The following is a 16,397-nucleotide window of genomic DNA, read 5'->3' as shown; positions in this document are numbered from 1 at the left end:
TTTGATGCAAAACTGTCACCCATGCTCTCGCAAGGTTTGGTTTAGCATGGAGCAGCGCTGTCCATTCACTCACTGGCTGAATCACATCTGAAATGGCCACTGCCGAGGCCGAGACACTTGCACCACAGTTTAAAGCCGCTCTCTGACATTCGCTCCCACTCCGCTCCCACCTCGTGGTAGGTGGCGGTGAATGTGTCATAACACACATCCTTTCTTGTGGGAATCATTCCAGCCCCTGGAACTAAAGCAAATGAACATATGAATAAGCATTGATGCTAATATACACAGCAATGCTTTAAAAACAATAACTACAGTAATGGCCAAATGTGATGTTATTTGCTTTTAATGCCCTTTCAAGTTAGATTAAACCAGGTGTCTCAAACCTTTTTGTGAGCAAGGGCTACCACAATGAATAAAATAATCTGGAGGGCTACTTTTTTGATACGGGCTGCGTCCAAAAACGTAGGCAGCTGACTTGTTGCCTCGCTGCCTAAGTGAGGCAATGACTTCGGAGGCATGAAGGCAGCTAAAAGAAACACTTTTGGACACACTTCAAAAGCAGCGTGTTTGAAATATAAACAGAGAGCACCTTTGTGATAACTAATCAGATATTTGAAAACTACAATACCAATTTCTCGCTAGAAATGCAATTAAAAGGTGTAAAAAGTGAAAATATACATTTATTAACACTAAATTTGTGCTCTAGCCGCTTTCTTGGCCGGCATTTTATTTTTTCGAACTTGACCAGGCTCGACCAATCACATTCTCCATGCGCGCACACGCATTGAATTGTCGCAGAAGGCAGCAATTTAGAGTTTTTGGACGCAGCCAACGTCTCCTCAAAACCTTTTTGTTTTACTTGCTGATTTTATTTTACTTTACCTGTTGATAACATGCATAAAAGAAGCCAAGCTAATAAATTTAGGCTATTAATAGAATGTCCTTTGGCGGGCAACTCACAGACTCCGTGCGGGCAACCTGGTGCCCGTGGGCACCATGTTGACGACCACTGGATTAAACCATCAAAATATGAGGCGAATGGTACAAAATGGCAAACTTTTACAGTATTTATTGGTCAATGTCATTTACTAAAAAGGAAAACTATAGCGTATTAGGGAATCTGTTTTTTTTTCGAATATACGGAAAGATACAAAAGGCTTGCAGCTAACAAAGCATAGACTGACTACAATATGTTATTAATATTTGCTAATCTTCCTCTGTGGTAATGTTTTGTAGTCATTGTCCTGGGCTATTATAAACTTTGCACATGTGTCATTTTTTGTAAAGGCTCCTTAAATTTTTCTCAAAGCTGAGCTTTAGTTTAACACACCAATGCAACATAATTTGTTTTTAATAATTTTAAAAATAAATAATTTTCCATGCATCTTTATTAAAATATTTAAAGGACAAGTTCGGTATTTTACACCTAAAGCCCTGCTTTCAGATTGTTCACGGTGCAATAGAACGCTTTTGACTGAAATTTCGACATATGCGGCTGCCCCGAGAATTTTCGGGTGTTTGTGTTTCACGTCCCACCTCTACAATGGGTGTATAGGTGCACAGGAACAATCCTTCCTAAAATGCATTAAACTTTCGTTTACAAAGACGTGAAACTCGCCGAGTGGTCGGGGGTGGGCACTGATGTGCTCACGCGAAGATCGCTGCAAGAGACGCATTCCAACAGGTGTTTTACCATTCGTTGTTAACTTGTGGAGCTATTTTTCCAAACGCCTCACACCCGTATATTCTTCCACCGAGAGCTTGAATAATAGACACTCCAGCCCAGGTGGTGGTGCTAATCCAAATGCAAGAATAGAAACAAAGTTCCCGGCGCGGAGTAATACCGTACCTCACAGCACATCTAATGCAAGTCAATGGAGTTGACAAAAACTACGATAAAACCTGTTGGAATGTGAATTTTGCAGCGATTTTTGTGTGGGCATATCGGTGAACGCCCCTGACCACTCGGTGAGTTTCACGTCTTTGTAAATGAAAGTTTAATGCATTTTAGGAAGGATTGTTCCAGTGCACCTATAAACTCTTTGTAAAGGTGGGAGGTGAAACACAAACACCCGAAAACTCTCGGGGCAGCCGCATATGTCGAAATTTCAGTCAAAACCGTTCTATTTCATCACAAACAATCTGAAAACAGGGCTTCAAGTGCAAAACACCGAACTTGTCATTTAAATAAAGAGCAAAGATGTCAATTCAATTGTTAAAAGTTGGACTACATCACTTTTGGCCACTACTGTTTGTATTCTATAGAAATGCAGTTACAAATGTTTCATTTAGGGAAGCTTTACCGCTGTTTCCGGCAGTCACCACATCTTCTAAAACTTTTTGTGTTTGTTCTCCATTGATGGACTCCACAACAACATTGTAGGAAGCACCAGAAGTGAGGCCGATCAGTGTGGCGCTGTTGGACGTACCAGGCAGACGCATCTGAAAGAGACAGAGAGAAAGAGAGATGAGCTAACAATCATTGAAAATGTCCATTCATTGAAAAAAACAAAACTCAGGTCAGTTTGGACTTGTTTCCTTTTTATACAGTATAGAGTGTATGCATTGACGTCACTTTTCCACGTGACCATGCGAGAGCACGCCCGGTTGAGTGGCAAAACGTGCAACAAAATGGCTGGTTTTCATAGGGGCTGCTGCAAAAATGCCACTAAACTGACTATTATTAGCTTAAATTGAATTTAGTTGGACTTGATAGCAGAGGTGGACAATACTGTCTTGGTTACATAAGCTACATTTTATTAGGGTGTTTGTATTGGGAAAAACATTACTTCACTACAGTCTAAACTAAAGCATATAATCATGCTGTGTATTCTTTAATATTTCATATTAAAATTTATTTAATACCTAATTACATTTAATTGTGTACTTTTACTTGAGTTAAAGTATGTTAATGTACTTAAATATTAAATGTAAAACAAAAACTTTTTATTTATGAAATGAAATAGAGTAAAAATTATGATAATATGCTTTGGAATGTATGTTTTCCATAGAAAAACATGAATAAAATAAAAGTATTTTTCAAGTATTTGTAAGTAGAAAATAAAACCTCTGCTTGATATTGACCCTAGCAACTTATTAACCCATCTGTGGTCTGTGGACGTAGGCATGAACAATCTATTTACTTCTCCTTTCTGTGTATTTTGGCAGTCTGTAAAACAATAGCTCCGAATTCTTGTTAATCTGTTAGTACAGTCTATCCCACAACAGCTTTTTCCGATTTTGACGCGTTTTCACTGTGTTTTCGCCGATGTCACACTGTAATCAAATGCTGCCGCTCTGTCTTTTGCCACTCAGTGGGCATAACCAGAGTCGTATAAAGACAGAGTAGCGACACGCTTTGATCTTGCCGCCGCGCGGTCACGTGATTCATGTAACGGTCTACAGTTCCAAACCAAGCTGGGCTGTCAATCTGTTTGCATAGGTTTTCAGCTATTTTAGGTAAATATTAGCTTGTAATTTTTTTGTTTTTTTTACTAGGGAGTGATGGAGTAAATCAGTTAATAAAGACAACCAGTTAATGGTGACCCAAAGATAACTGTGGTTATCTATAGCAACTACAGCAACACAGTTTATCTTTTATTTTTGTAGCAAAAATATGGCTATATAAATGGCTATCAATATGCTAAAAACATAATTCCTACACTTTTACTATATTAAAATCACAAAAAATATCACCAACATCACTTGTATTACCTACCAAACACAATGAAACACATAGCAGCATTGTGAAGCAGTGTGACTTTCTTATGAGGCATTTAGCTTCTCGCTGTTGCCCCCTAGTGTTACTCATAATAGATAAAAAAAGATATGATGAGTATATATTAAAGTAGATGGCCACCAGTAATAAAATATTAAACCATTAAATCTATATTATTCACACATTATACACAACTCATTAAAATATAAAATTTTAACTAGTTATTATTAACGATAATCATTACCTACAGCAGAGTTAATAAAATATCACTGTTGACAATATTCAGGAAATGTCCGAAAATGTAAAGAGAAACAGTAATTTCATTGATTTACCAGCAGGTGTCATTGAAATGAATGGGCTTCAGTGTAGAGCCCTCCATTGCAGCCCGACGGGGCCCGACCTGTTTACGCCCTTCGGGTCGGGTTTCGGGCCAACTTTAACGTCACAGCAGATACGCGGGCCGGACCTCAGGCTTATTTAGGCTTCTCCATATTTTTATATTTTTCAATTTAATTAAAAGAACCTTTTTTTGACAGACATTGATGATTGCAAAACAAACATAGGAAGGCGTTTAACCTATCGCATGAGTCCGCTACGCACAGCCACATATTTACAATGCAGCTGTTGCATAACAGCAGGACCTTCAGCGCACCAGGAAAAAATATAAATGGAGGACTAGATTAAAACCTTGGATACTGCTCATAATCTATGCAAACAGCATCCAAGACATAATCTATAAAAGACTTCTCCCTGTAGTAATTTCGTGTAAGAAGGGTGTGTCTTTATTTCTTGTTTGTGTATGGATCGAATTTTTTTCTTAGTTTAACTGTTGGATGGATATATGAATTGCCATGTTCTGTGGTAAGTCCTTACATTTTAAAAAAAATGTATGCAAAAGCGAAGTTGTAAGATAAGGCAACATGCATGTTTATTCTGTTTCATGTTTATTTCGTTTCGTTTTGTATAGCTCTTTTTATTTTTTTATTTCTGCACCCGTTGCAACTGGGAGCAGCAGAGCAACCTGCCTTCGCTTTTTAAAAATAGTGTGTGTTGATAATAAACGTTTAAACTAACACTGTGATATGCTGAAAATATATATTTTATATAGTTGTTATTATAGGCAAGTGAGATTTGAGAGGCTCAATTCATCAAAAATGTCGTCAACTTGCTGTCGGCTGCTAACCGCTTGTTGGTTATCATAAAAAACTTAAACAAAAACTGCTCTAAAATGTAAATAAAAAAGAAATATAACTATTTTGCCATTTAAAACAAAACTGAACTGCTTTAATTGCTGCAAGAGTACAGCTGTACAGGCTGTGTAAGGAGTTATTTTTTTGCTATTTCTTTGTATTTCTTTTGCAAAACTTATGCGGAATTTTGCAGAATGATTTAAAATGTTTTAAAACGATCCGAGAGAATGTGCGCTGTGAATATTACAAAACAATAAAATATTTTATAACTATATTATACATTTTATTAAAGGATTACCCTGAATTAAACTGGACCAACATGAACCAACAGATAATGGATAATGTGCTGTCACGACCATAGAGTTTTATATAATATATATATATATATATATATATATATATATATATATATATATATATATATATATATATATATATATATATATATATATATATATATATATATATATATATATATAATATACATATCATATAGATTTCAGGCCCGTGCAGGGCTCTACTTCAGTGCTGCGTTTGGATCTATGGGTCACTACATGACACCATGTTACTTCCGCATTCCATTCTTACAACGGACGTCTATGTGAGTGTCGTAACTCTCTTATTATACGACTCTGGGCGTAACCACAGTCCCTCTCACCGACGGTGATGTCATGTGCATACCCTCTATTAACCCTTTAACTTTTGCCACCTGTGAATCGGTTTGTTTCAGTACACATATCTATTTAAAGAGGCCTATATAAATCAGTACAAATAATTACATTACAACCACTTGATAATATGCACAGTCAATAAGAAGGAATTTAAGCTTAAAAGTAGCACTTACTTGCAATGCATTATTGTAATGTGCATCAGCCAATTGAAATTGATTTATGTGTATATTATGAATATGGAAAATTCCTGTCAATGAAGCACAGTTCTAACCTTGACCATAACTTTCCCTCAAAACATAATATGTTGTAATAGGTTGATATAATAGACTAATAGCCTGGTTTCCCAAGCCCTGACATTAAACCCATGTAAATTCAGATACGGTAGACTTGTTAACTCACCTGAAAGCTCTTGTCATTGATCTCTGTAATGGGACTGCAGGACACAACATATTCTGAAGTGTGTGGCACAGGCTGCCAAATAATTGTGGTCTGTGTCTGAGCTTCCTGGGGCAGGTTTGTTTCATTGTAAAGGTCTATAAATGGGAAGCCTGGTTCAGGACCCTCATTAACCCTCACCACTGGAACTCTCTGACCGTCGGCTCCTGCCAGGGGGATGTAGACTAGGGGCTCGCGGTGGTTTGGAGCATGGGGGTGCTGGCCCAAGTTGAGGCTCTGATATTCAGTGTAGACGTGTTGGCCCTGCTGTCCCTGTGTGTTGTGTCTGTCTGGCCCCAACACATGCACATAGTTGTTGAAGTTGTCATTTACTTCTGGGACATCCAAGATATCAATACGGGGTCGGTTGGGTTCGGGCAGCTGAGGTGGCAGTGGAAGACTTTCTGCTTCTAACAGGAAAAATATGTTGATGAGTAAAGCAATTGCACTTTTTGCCAGAAGAGGGCACTGTATGTAAGGTGCTTATAACTTTTGCTTTGGTTAGACAAGCCCAACCTTTATATACTTTGCATCAGTGGCGGCTCGTGACTGCTCATCCGAGGGGTGCAAATTCAAAATGTGTGTCATGTGTGTTGCTTGTGTTTTCAAAATATGCGTTTGTTGCGTCATGTAAATCATGTGCATCACATGTTTTGTCAAAATATGTGCTTGCTGCACATGCGTCAAAACCGTTTATGATAAAAGAGACGCTCACATTCACAAAATACACGCAAGACACTCACTTAACAGTAAACTGTGATTACGCATCAGATTATGCGAGTATCTGGCAAACACGAGCGTCTCTTTTATCATAAACCCTTTAGACGCGTCTGTAGCAGGCACTTATTTTGACAAGACACGAAATGCACATAGGTTCACTCGACCCACAGAACACATATTTTGAAATTACGAACCACACACATGAAGGGCTACATACATGTTGTGACAAACTTCGCATCGAGGGCCCTTGAAAAAAGAAGTCACCGGCCGCCACTGCTTTGCATTATAGAAATAAAAAAAAAGTTATTAAAATGAAAGAATTTGTGTATAAATAACAAAAGGGCCAGCTTTGCTATGTATTAAAGCTGCAATCCATTAATTTATTTGAATAAAAATTAACAAAAATCAGGTGTTGGGCATGTACATAAATATAAAAAACAAACACTGTCTCCATATCTTACCACAATTTTAAAACGGTAAGCCTATAATAATGATTTGTAATTTGCCTAGGTTGGATTTCACATGAAATGTAATTTGTGTTTCCATACACATCAATCTAAGTAAAGTAATCTGCAAGAAAGTTAAAAAAGTTTAACTTTTTGCAAATGATGAGCGATTTTTGGGAGCCATTACCAATGGGAGCGAAGCAGTTGATTTTACCTCATCCTTCTCTTGTAAGTTACTGGAGTGAACGGTACTCATTTATGACAACCAGATTTAGAAACGCCTCATTGAAAGAAACGGACGATATGCAGCGAGAAACCAACAAATTTGTGTGTATTGTCCTGCCCACAGGGAAGCTTATACAATAACAGTATTTACGACACTAACAGACAATTGCACTTATCAACCACATGGGGGAACCGTGAGCAGATCTTACATAGTGTTGCTTTAATACACATTTTAATATGATGAGCTCAGGTGCAAAATCCGCTAAACACCACTCGTATCAAAAATGACATAATAAAATCGACGAATGCTATCAGCACGTTTTATATACGTTCATCAAATACCTTTACTTAAAAATCTGCTTAATCCTAGCCTCTTTAGCTCTTCATATGTAACAGATTTACTTACGGGTTCTTGCCTTTCCAACCAGTGGAGTGCTTCTCTGGGCATTATTTAAAGCAACAATCTTAATAACGTATTCAGTGCCTGGTTTCAAACCTGCAAGTGGAGACCACAAACATGACAATGCTTAATAAAAAGAGGATTAACGGGTTAATTCTGTAAAATAAAATAGAACGATTATGGTGCAAAGAGGCAACATAAAAACAACATTTAGAGAGCTTTACCAGAGATAAAAGCAAAGGTCCTGCCAGCCTGAGGTCTAGGGATCAACTCTTTTGGAATATCTCCAGCCTCCTCATAAGTGATGTAGTACCCGGTGATGGTGCTTCGTGGAGGCTCCCAGGTAAAGGAGATTGTGTTGGAGGTCAAATCAGTAAAGCGAATGTTTGTAGGAGGACTAATTACTGGTTTAGCTGAGGAAAAATATTTAATATATAAATATAAAAATTACTTTTGACACAGTAACATTTTAATCACACTTAAAATATATAATTATTTTATTGCATTAGATATAAAATAAGCAAACCAAATCATAACAGCAAATAAACTTTTTTTTACATTTTGCAAGTAAGTTGTATACAAATATCTGCCAAATGCATAAATGTAAATGTATAACAAAAATTGTATTGGCATTTCTAACATTTAACAAGAAATATTTAGCTGTAGTAGCTGTAAGGGTGAATGGCTCACTGCGTGAATTTCCATTCAGAGTGTACATATTGATCTTATAGTTGGTTCCCGGCTCCAGACCTATAGAAAAAAAGGGATATGATTAAAAAAATTGATTATTGGCCAAGCATGGCTTGAAGTAGTGCCTTAAAAACACTACAGCCCATGATATTTATTCATATTATGTCTAAACATGTTGTACCTGTAATAGTGTACGTGCGTGTATCAGGTTCAATGATTCTCTGGACAGGATTATGGCCGCCAGTGGTGGGCGTGGCTTCTACCAGGAAGCCAGAGATAGATTCAATCTTAGAGCGCCAGGTGAGAGTGATGGAGGAGTCTTTTACGTTAGATATACGAACACGTCGAGGTGGACTGATGTCTGTGAAAATTACATCATCTATATTTTAATGTCAGTCAGCAAATAGCGCAATTTGATTGGTGTGAATCAGATTCAGAGATGTTTAAAGGAAGATGTCTTACTGTCGGGTGTCGTAACTTCTGCCTTCACACGATTGCTGGTGAGGGAATCCTTTACACCGTAAACCTCGACTTCATAATCAGTGCCGGGCTATAAACACACATACAGGACAAAGAAAATGAAGCCAAGTCTGGAAAACATGCTCCCAAAAATATCATAGAATTATTTTATAATTCTCTGATCAACACAATGACCATAAAAACAGGGTTGGTGTAATGTTTGAGGTTCGTCTGGCTCTCATGCTATCAGTAAACCACAGCAACAAATCAAAGAAAGGGGTTAGCAAGGCCAGAGTACAGCTGTTTCAATAAGATTTATCTATGAAATCTCCCAGTTCTGCATTTTTAGAAGCAACTTTTGGACATAACAGTGAAACTCCTCCACAAAGGGATGGTACTACATACACCATGACTAATATCGGCAAGGTTAAAGTACTGTGAGAATGAACTTCTTCGCTGTGAGATGTTTATTTACCATGAGTCCGGTTGCATGAAACTCGGTGGAGTCGGGGGCGATGTTGACCTCCTTAGTAGGGCCACTTTTGCTCTTGGGGGTGATGGCTACGCGGTAACCAGTGAGCTTGACGTTGGAAGAAGGCCAGGAAATGGTAAAGGATGTAGGACTCACTTTGGAGAAATTCACACTGGTGGGTCCAGGAATTGCTACAGGAAGAGATGAAAACATTAAGTAATAAACGTTTAATGTGGTCATATAGTGTTTATCAAAGTTATGCATTTGGCAGGCGCTTTTATCCGAAGTGACTTACAAAGCATTTAGTCAATAAACTTTCTTTATTAGTAAGTGTGTTTTCTGGGACTGAACCAATTAGCTTTGCACTACCAACTGAGCTACAGGAAAACATTACTGTGTTATGTAGAAATTTACAGTATATTACTCAATGATGCCATTTAAGTCATATTTAAACATTATGGTTGCAAATAAACTACTGCTATTAAGGTTGTAGAGTAATCTTAAAGGGACACTCCATTTTTTTAAATATGCTCATTTACCAGCTCCCCTAGAGTTAAACATTTGATTTTTACCGTTTTGGAATCCATTCAGCTGATCTCCGGGCTGGCGCTAGCACTTTTAGCATAGCTTAGCACAATCCATTGAATCTGATTAGACCATTAGCATGGCGCTCAAAAAATAATCATAAATAATTAGAGTTTAGATATTTTTCTTATTTAAAACCGAACTCTTCTGTAGTTACATCGTAGCCGCAAAATTAAAAGTTGCGATTTTCTAGGCAGATATGGCTAGGAACTATTATCTTATTCTGGCGTAATAATCAAGGACTTTGTTGTCGTACCATGGCTGCAGCAGGCGCAATGATATTACGTAGCACCTGAAAGTAGTCCCCTTGGTAACTTTCAATAGCAGAGGAACTCGAAACTCTTTGGTTATTTTTAAGTGCGATGCTAATGGTCTAATCAGATTCAATGGATTATGCTAAGCTATGCTAAAAGTGCTAGCGCCAGACCCGGAGATCAGCGGAATAGATTCCACAACGGTAAAAATCAAATGTTTAACTCTAGGGGAGCTGGAAAATGAGCATATTTTCCAAAAAAGTGAAGTGTCCCTTTAAGGCCAAAGTATGTTCCATTTTTTACGCATACGGTGCATGTGACGAAATTTTTCGTCATCAGAATAGTGCGTGCAAATTGTACGCAAACCTCTAGATGTTAGAAACCCTGCGTACATGCATTGAGTGTCTGTGTACATATGTACACTTTGCGATGCTGTGCGCATACATTCACATACATGTAAAAATACAGACTATACTTTGGGCTTTAGAGGTTGCTAGATTGTCATAAAAAGTCTTTTAAGGACTGCCGTATGCTATTCTTGTCGGATGTCTGATCACAAAGCACAGAAGTGGCAGTAACTGAACAGTTGTTCTTCTAATACAATACCTGTTGTTTGGGTGCCCACCAGAGGTGTGCTCAGGGTCCGGTCATGCAATGCAATGACTTTAACCGTGTACTCTGTGCCAGGTCTGAGGTCGTGAATCTCCGCAGACTCCGCATCTCCACGCGGGGCAGGGAACAGCTCTCTCTCGCCCTCCTCTGGACTGTAAAATAACACTCTGTAAGAGGTGACCACACCATCAGGACTCTCCCAGGAGATGCGCATGGAGGTCGAGTCAACGTCAGAGAAGGTCAGGTCCTTGGGTTTGTCCACAGCTAAAACAGAGAAATATTTACAATTATTTCTTTTTTGACCAAATCTGAGGTTATTAAAGGATTTGGAAATTCCATTTAAAGTGGATATTTCACAAGACTTTTTTAATATGCCAAATAAAACTTTGGTGTCCCCAGAGTACATATGTAAAGTTTTAGCTCAGAATACCATATACTGTAGATAATTTTTTTTATAATGTGTTTAAATTGCCACTATGTGTAATCAAAAAATGGCCGTTTTGGGTGTGTCCTTTTAAATGCAAATGAGTTGATCTCTGTACTAAATGGCAGTGCTGTGGTTGGATAAAGTGCAGATAAAGGGGCGGTATAATCCCCTTCTGACATCACAAGGGGAGCCACATTTCAATTACATATTTTTTACATGCTAGCAGAGAATGGTTTACCAAAACTTAGTTACTGGGTTGATCTTTTTCACATTTTCTAGGTTGATAGAAGCACTGGGGACCCAACAATAGCAAAATAAACATGGAAAAAGTCAGATTTTCATGATATGTCTCCTTTAAGGTGATATAATGTAAAAAAATGTAGCTGCCTTAATTTTTACATTTAATTAAATTGGCTTTACAAGTTATTAGAGAGTTTACAATGAACCACATACAGTAATAGTGTGCGCAAGGCACCAAAATATCACAATTCAGTTTAAAATTAAAAAAGAAAACTAAATAAAAAGAAAACTACAAATACAAACTAAAGAATAAGGGAGCTGATACCTTAAGGATAATTTATTTAATGTGATACTGTAAAGTCAAAACACTGTTTGTCATTTCGTCCACCTACTTGTGACTACAGTTTCGACCAATGGCGGGCTTTCTCCATTCTGACCCAGCGCATAAACGCTGACTGTGTACTCTGCTGTTGGCATCAAGCCTGAGAACGTCATTTCCGTTTGATCTGAAATTACACATAAAGGCACATCTATTTAACTTCTGTGATGACATTGGATGTGTCCTACTTCATATCAATGTAGAAAAGAGAGAACAGAATAACTTTCTATTGACTGTCAAAAAAAATAAATAATAATCACCTGGTGCCACCACTTCAGAGAAGACGGGTCCTTGTCCATTTAGTGGAGTCCCTGTGACACGATACCCTGAGATTGGACCAGCTGCTGGAGTCCATCGTACAGTAATAGTATTGTCCTTAACATCGGTCACCTCCATCTCGGATGGAGAGTCAATATCTATAACGAAAACAAATGTTCATTTTAATCTGATCAGTCTGTCCACACTATCCTTATTTCTTAACCCATTTTATTCAATCATAAGAAAGTTTGACCGAACAGCCCGTAGCCAAACTCGGGTGCACTGCAGTTGTACCTGTTCTGTGTATAAGATGGATGGGGGTACTGGAGGCAGGACTGTCCCCTCTGCCGGTCACAGCATAAACGGTGATGGTGTAGTCAGTGCCGGGACGGAGACCTTCAATGGTGGCAGTGGTCTCTGAGCCAGGGACAGTAAATTCCTGAGGTGCATCAAAACCTCCTGGATGGGAAATTGTAAACAAAATGTATCAAATGTTAGAAGAGACCCTTTGGCAAAACCTAAGCCAAAATATCTTTGTGACTCTACTAGGCTTGATTTAGACAACCAATTTTTACACAATAATTTGGACAAAAATGTATTTGATGAAAAAACTGCCCTCACCTGACTCGCCATGCGTGATCCTGTAGTACCTCACAGTGACAGAGGGGGCGTCCCAACGAACGGTGATGCTGGTTGGCGTAGAGGAGATGACTTCCAGATCAGTGGGTGCATCAGAGACTATCAAACAGAAAGATAGGTAAGATCAGTAAGACACTGAGAAAACAAAAGACAGGAAGTGATGTAACAGGAAGTAACAATCATACTTGTAGACTGAGTTCCAGTCAAAGGGAGGCTCTGGCGGTGCCCGCTGACGGCATAGATGCTAATGCTGTACTCCGTCTCTGGGGTCAGGCCTGTAAGAGTGAAATGGCTTCTCGATGGGGGCAATCTCTCCTCTTTGGCACGCCCACCGCTGGTCATCTGATAGTGGATACGGTATCCGGAGATAACCGCTTGAGGAGCCTGCCAGCGCACGGTGAAGGAGTTGGTGCCGACGTCAGAGAATTGCAGGCCGACGGGAGAATCCAGGACTGTGGAGTGAAAAGACTTTTTATACTGCTAGTTGAGTGCTAATAGACACAGGTTGACATGGACTGCAATAAACTTACCTGTTCTCTTAGTGCCAATAATAGGTGAGCTTGTCCTACCCTCATAGACACACTGAACGCTCACCAAATACTCGGTGTTGGGCACCAGATCTGAAAAGACACAGAATTGTTATTACTAAGAGGATATAAAGTATAGCATAGATGAACTATAGATGAATTGTGCTGTTACGTACGTTGAAGATTGACAAAATTAGAGTATCCCTTCACAGTGTGCTCAACGGTGTCGTCTTCGTCATCGACAGGGTGATAGCGCACAATGTAGCGGTTGATATTGGAAGGTATGGACACCTGAGGGGAATTCCAGGTGACCTTCATACTGTCTGCAGTCACTTCTTTGAATGACAGATTAGATGGGACGGGAACAGCTATATTGTGAAGAAACGAAGAAGAAGAATGTAGATGTATTTCTCAAGTATAATGAAGCCCTGAGCTGTCGTGCAATCTGTGCCCACCAGGGCATAAAGAACTAAAGACGTGAACATCTTGAACCTTCATTTTTACAGCCTGTTTAAACATAAGGATGTAAAAACCACTGGTAATGGAAAGAGTGAGAAAACCATCTGACTAACAGTCTGTTTATGAGAATGAAGCAGACATCACACATGTCAGGTCTTTTCATTACAACTAAAAGAGCCTTGAAACAAGACCCAGATGCTTGTTTCTTCTGAAATCAGCCTTCAAACGAGGACATGGCTTCCATATGTCTCACATAATATGATAGAGATATTATAACAACAAGTATGAAGTCAAGGGTTGCTTTAGTTAAGCCAACAGTTAGTTACATTCACAGCATTACATGTCTAATTAAAAAAAGAAACAATATTAAATAACTAACAAAATAACAAAAACGTAAAAAAATATTTTTTTTTGGAGATTTAGCTACTTTGTCATTAAAAATATAGTTACTGCACACACACTCACCTGTATGTTGGATGGTGGTAACGGGCTCGCTCTCGCCATTTTCTGTGAGTGTGGTGATGGTGATATTATAATCAATCCCTGGCTCCAAACCATGCACGGTATAGACGCCTGTCGTGGGCTCCACATATTCAACAAGAATGGGCAGACTGTCCCCAGCAGCCACCACTGTGATGCGGTACCCGGTGACAGCCGTGGAGTTCAGAGGCTTCCATGTGACGCCAATGGTTGAGTCAGTGATGTTGATAAAGTTAAGGTCAGTTATTTTTGGCACATCTGGAAGAGGGAAGTTGCCAGAAGACCGAGAGGCGATGTGTAAGTCATCTATTTAGACGAATAGATCCTTCATGGTTCATATTGTAAACAATACCAAACCATGGATATGAGCACCGGGCATTTGTGATATGAGAATAGCACAAATTGATCAGTTATGTAAAACTATGAGATGAACAAAGAGCTCAGATGTTGTATTTGTTAACATAAGTTACTCACCCTTATGTTGTTGTAAACATGTATGAGTTTCTGTTAAACACAAAAGATGATACTTTGATAAATGATGGTTTCCAGACAGTTGACACTAACCACTGACTTTCAAAGCATGAAAAATACTATGGTAGTCAATGGGTATCGTCAACTGTGTGCTTACCATCATTTATCAATCATCTTTTGTGTTCAACAGAAACTCATACACGTTTAGGGTGAGTAAATGATGACAGGACTTTCATTTTTGGATCAACTATCCCTTTAACTAATGTTAACAAATACAACCTCATTGTAGTGTTACCAATATCCATAATGTCAGCAGAAACACAAACTAAACATTATTGAAAGCAATGTGTTTTCAGTAATCTACATCAATGTTATCTGTATTTAATGTTTCAGACATTAAATCAATTATTAAAATGATTTCAATACACATGCTTTCACAGTAATGCATAGTGTAAGTAGTGAGACGAATTGCAAATTATCGTGTTTGACTCATTTCCTGTAATTGAAAATTTATGAACTGCCAGACTCCTGCAGTGAAAGAAGTGAGGAGTCATTTGCATCTTCATGAGTTTTAACACCTACCCGGAGTGACTGTGGTGGAGACAGGAACGCTCTCCATGTCGTCTTTCACAGTGTACACGCTGACATTGTACTCCACTCCTGGACTCAGTTTATCTAAAGTACACGAGTTCTGTCCTGCCTTCACAAACTCTTCCAGTGAGTTCCCCTCTTGCCCACTCGTGGGGGTACAAGTTACTCTGTATCCAGTGATGTCTGAGGGATCAAAGCAAGTGTTGTATTGTAAGACAGAGCAGTACCATAGTGAATATGAGAACTAAATATGTATGACCCTGTCTGTGAAATCCATACTGAGGTCTGATAATTTAATTCTGAGATTGGAAGCATCAAAGTTTCAATCATTAATTTGACATGGACTCAAGGACTCAAGACTTCACAGAAAGTTTTAGGAGGATTTTATTTAGAAAAGAGTAAATTAGTCACCGACTTTAGCTGAAGCTGTAGCACATTGTCATAGTGTATACGATTTAATTAAAAGATTACTATAAATGAATTATCACTCTATCCATAAGCATGCATGTGTGAATTTTAGAAACATTTTATAGTATGTTTCAAATATTTCTAATGAGAAAAGGCATGGTGCTAACCTGGAGTTTTGGCATCGTTCCACTGAACGATCACCTCGCCGGTGTTTGGGTTGGAGACCAAGTTCAGATCAGTAGGTGGAGAAAGAGCTGCAGATAGACAGTCATAAGACAACTGCCTAACCTCTCTTTCACATCCTCAAATATTATTTAACATTTAACTCTAGAAAAAGAGCAGATGTTTTATGACTTACGGGTGACCACTCGGTGGGTGATGGGGTTGCCATGCTCATGACCGTTGATGATCGGCTGAACACTGTATGTGTACTCAACTCCAGGTGTCAGGCCTGAGATGAAGATAGTACCAGACTCTGAGGTCTCGTCTCTTGGGGCTTCACCACCTTGGCTGGGCCTTACGGTCAACTAGGGTGCAAAATAAAAGTCCCATCTTACTGTTAATAGAGGCAATTGCAGCAGTGTGAATTATGTTGTAAGGTGACAGTTTAACTAAGTGTTAAGAGCACTTTCACATGTGTC

The 16,397-nt window shown here is 38.7% G+C and overlaps 1 protein-coding gene across 12 annotated transcripts in view; it reads right to left on the bottom strand.

The window, feature by feature from the left end:
- fn1a (fibronectin 1a) overlaps window positions 1-16,397 on the bottom strand; it is a 50,022-nt gene that overhangs the window by 2,905 nt on the left and 30,720 nt on the right. For all 12 annotated transcript variants that reach the window (XM_073855005.1, XM_073855003.1, XM_073855002.1 and 9 more), the window contains 21 exons: window positions 16,115-16,283; window positions 15,924-16,010; window positions 15,340-15,531; window positions 14,272-14,544; window positions 13,524-13,715; window positions 13,351-13,440; window positions 13,006-13,272; window positions 12,803-12,919; window positions 12,476-12,640; window positions 12,184-12,339; window positions 11,937-12,050; window positions 10,872-11,141; window positions 9,430-9,617; window positions 8,958-9,045; window positions 8,677-8,856; window positions 8,469-8,555; window positions 8,030-8,221; window positions 7,812-7,901; window positions 5,979-6,424; window positions 2,304-2,442; window positions 74-241 (listed from right to left, as the gene is read on the bottom strand). In XM_073855005.1, the coding sequence (XP_073711106.1) occupies window positions 74-241; window positions 2,304-2,442; window positions 5,979-6,424; window positions 7,812-7,901; window positions 8,030-8,221; window positions 8,469-8,555; window positions 8,677-8,856; window positions 8,958-9,045; window positions 9,430-9,617; window positions 10,872-11,141; window positions 11,937-12,050; window positions 12,184-12,339; window positions 12,476-12,640; window positions 12,803-12,919; window positions 13,006-13,272; window positions 13,351-13,440; window positions 13,524-13,715; window positions 14,272-14,544; window positions 15,340-15,531; window positions 15,924-16,010; window positions 16,115-16,283 (3,670 nt within the window). The remainder of the gene's footprint in view (window positions 1-73; window positions 242-2,303; window positions 2,443-5,978; window positions 6,425-7,811; window positions 7,902-8,029; window positions 8,222-8,468; window positions 8,556-8,676; window positions 8,857-8,957; window positions 9,046-9,429; window positions 9,618-10,871; window positions 11,142-11,936; window positions 12,051-12,183; window positions 12,340-12,475; window positions 12,641-12,802; window positions 12,920-13,005; window positions 13,273-13,350; window positions 13,441-13,523; window positions 13,716-14,271; window positions 14,545-15,339; window positions 15,532-15,923; window positions 16,011-16,114; window positions 16,284-16,397) is intronic.

This window comes from Misgurnus anguillicaudatus, chromosome 17 (genome assembly GCF_027580225.2).
Source record: "Misgurnus anguillicaudatus chromosome 17, ASM2758022v2, whole genome shotgun sequence".
NCBI lineage: Eukaryota > Metazoa > Chordata > Actinopteri > Cypriniformes > Cobitidae > Misgurnus > Misgurnus anguillicaudatus.
The sequence above is the reverse complement of the archived record's forward strand: the minus strand, read 5'-3'. Positions and strand labels throughout refer to the sequence as shown.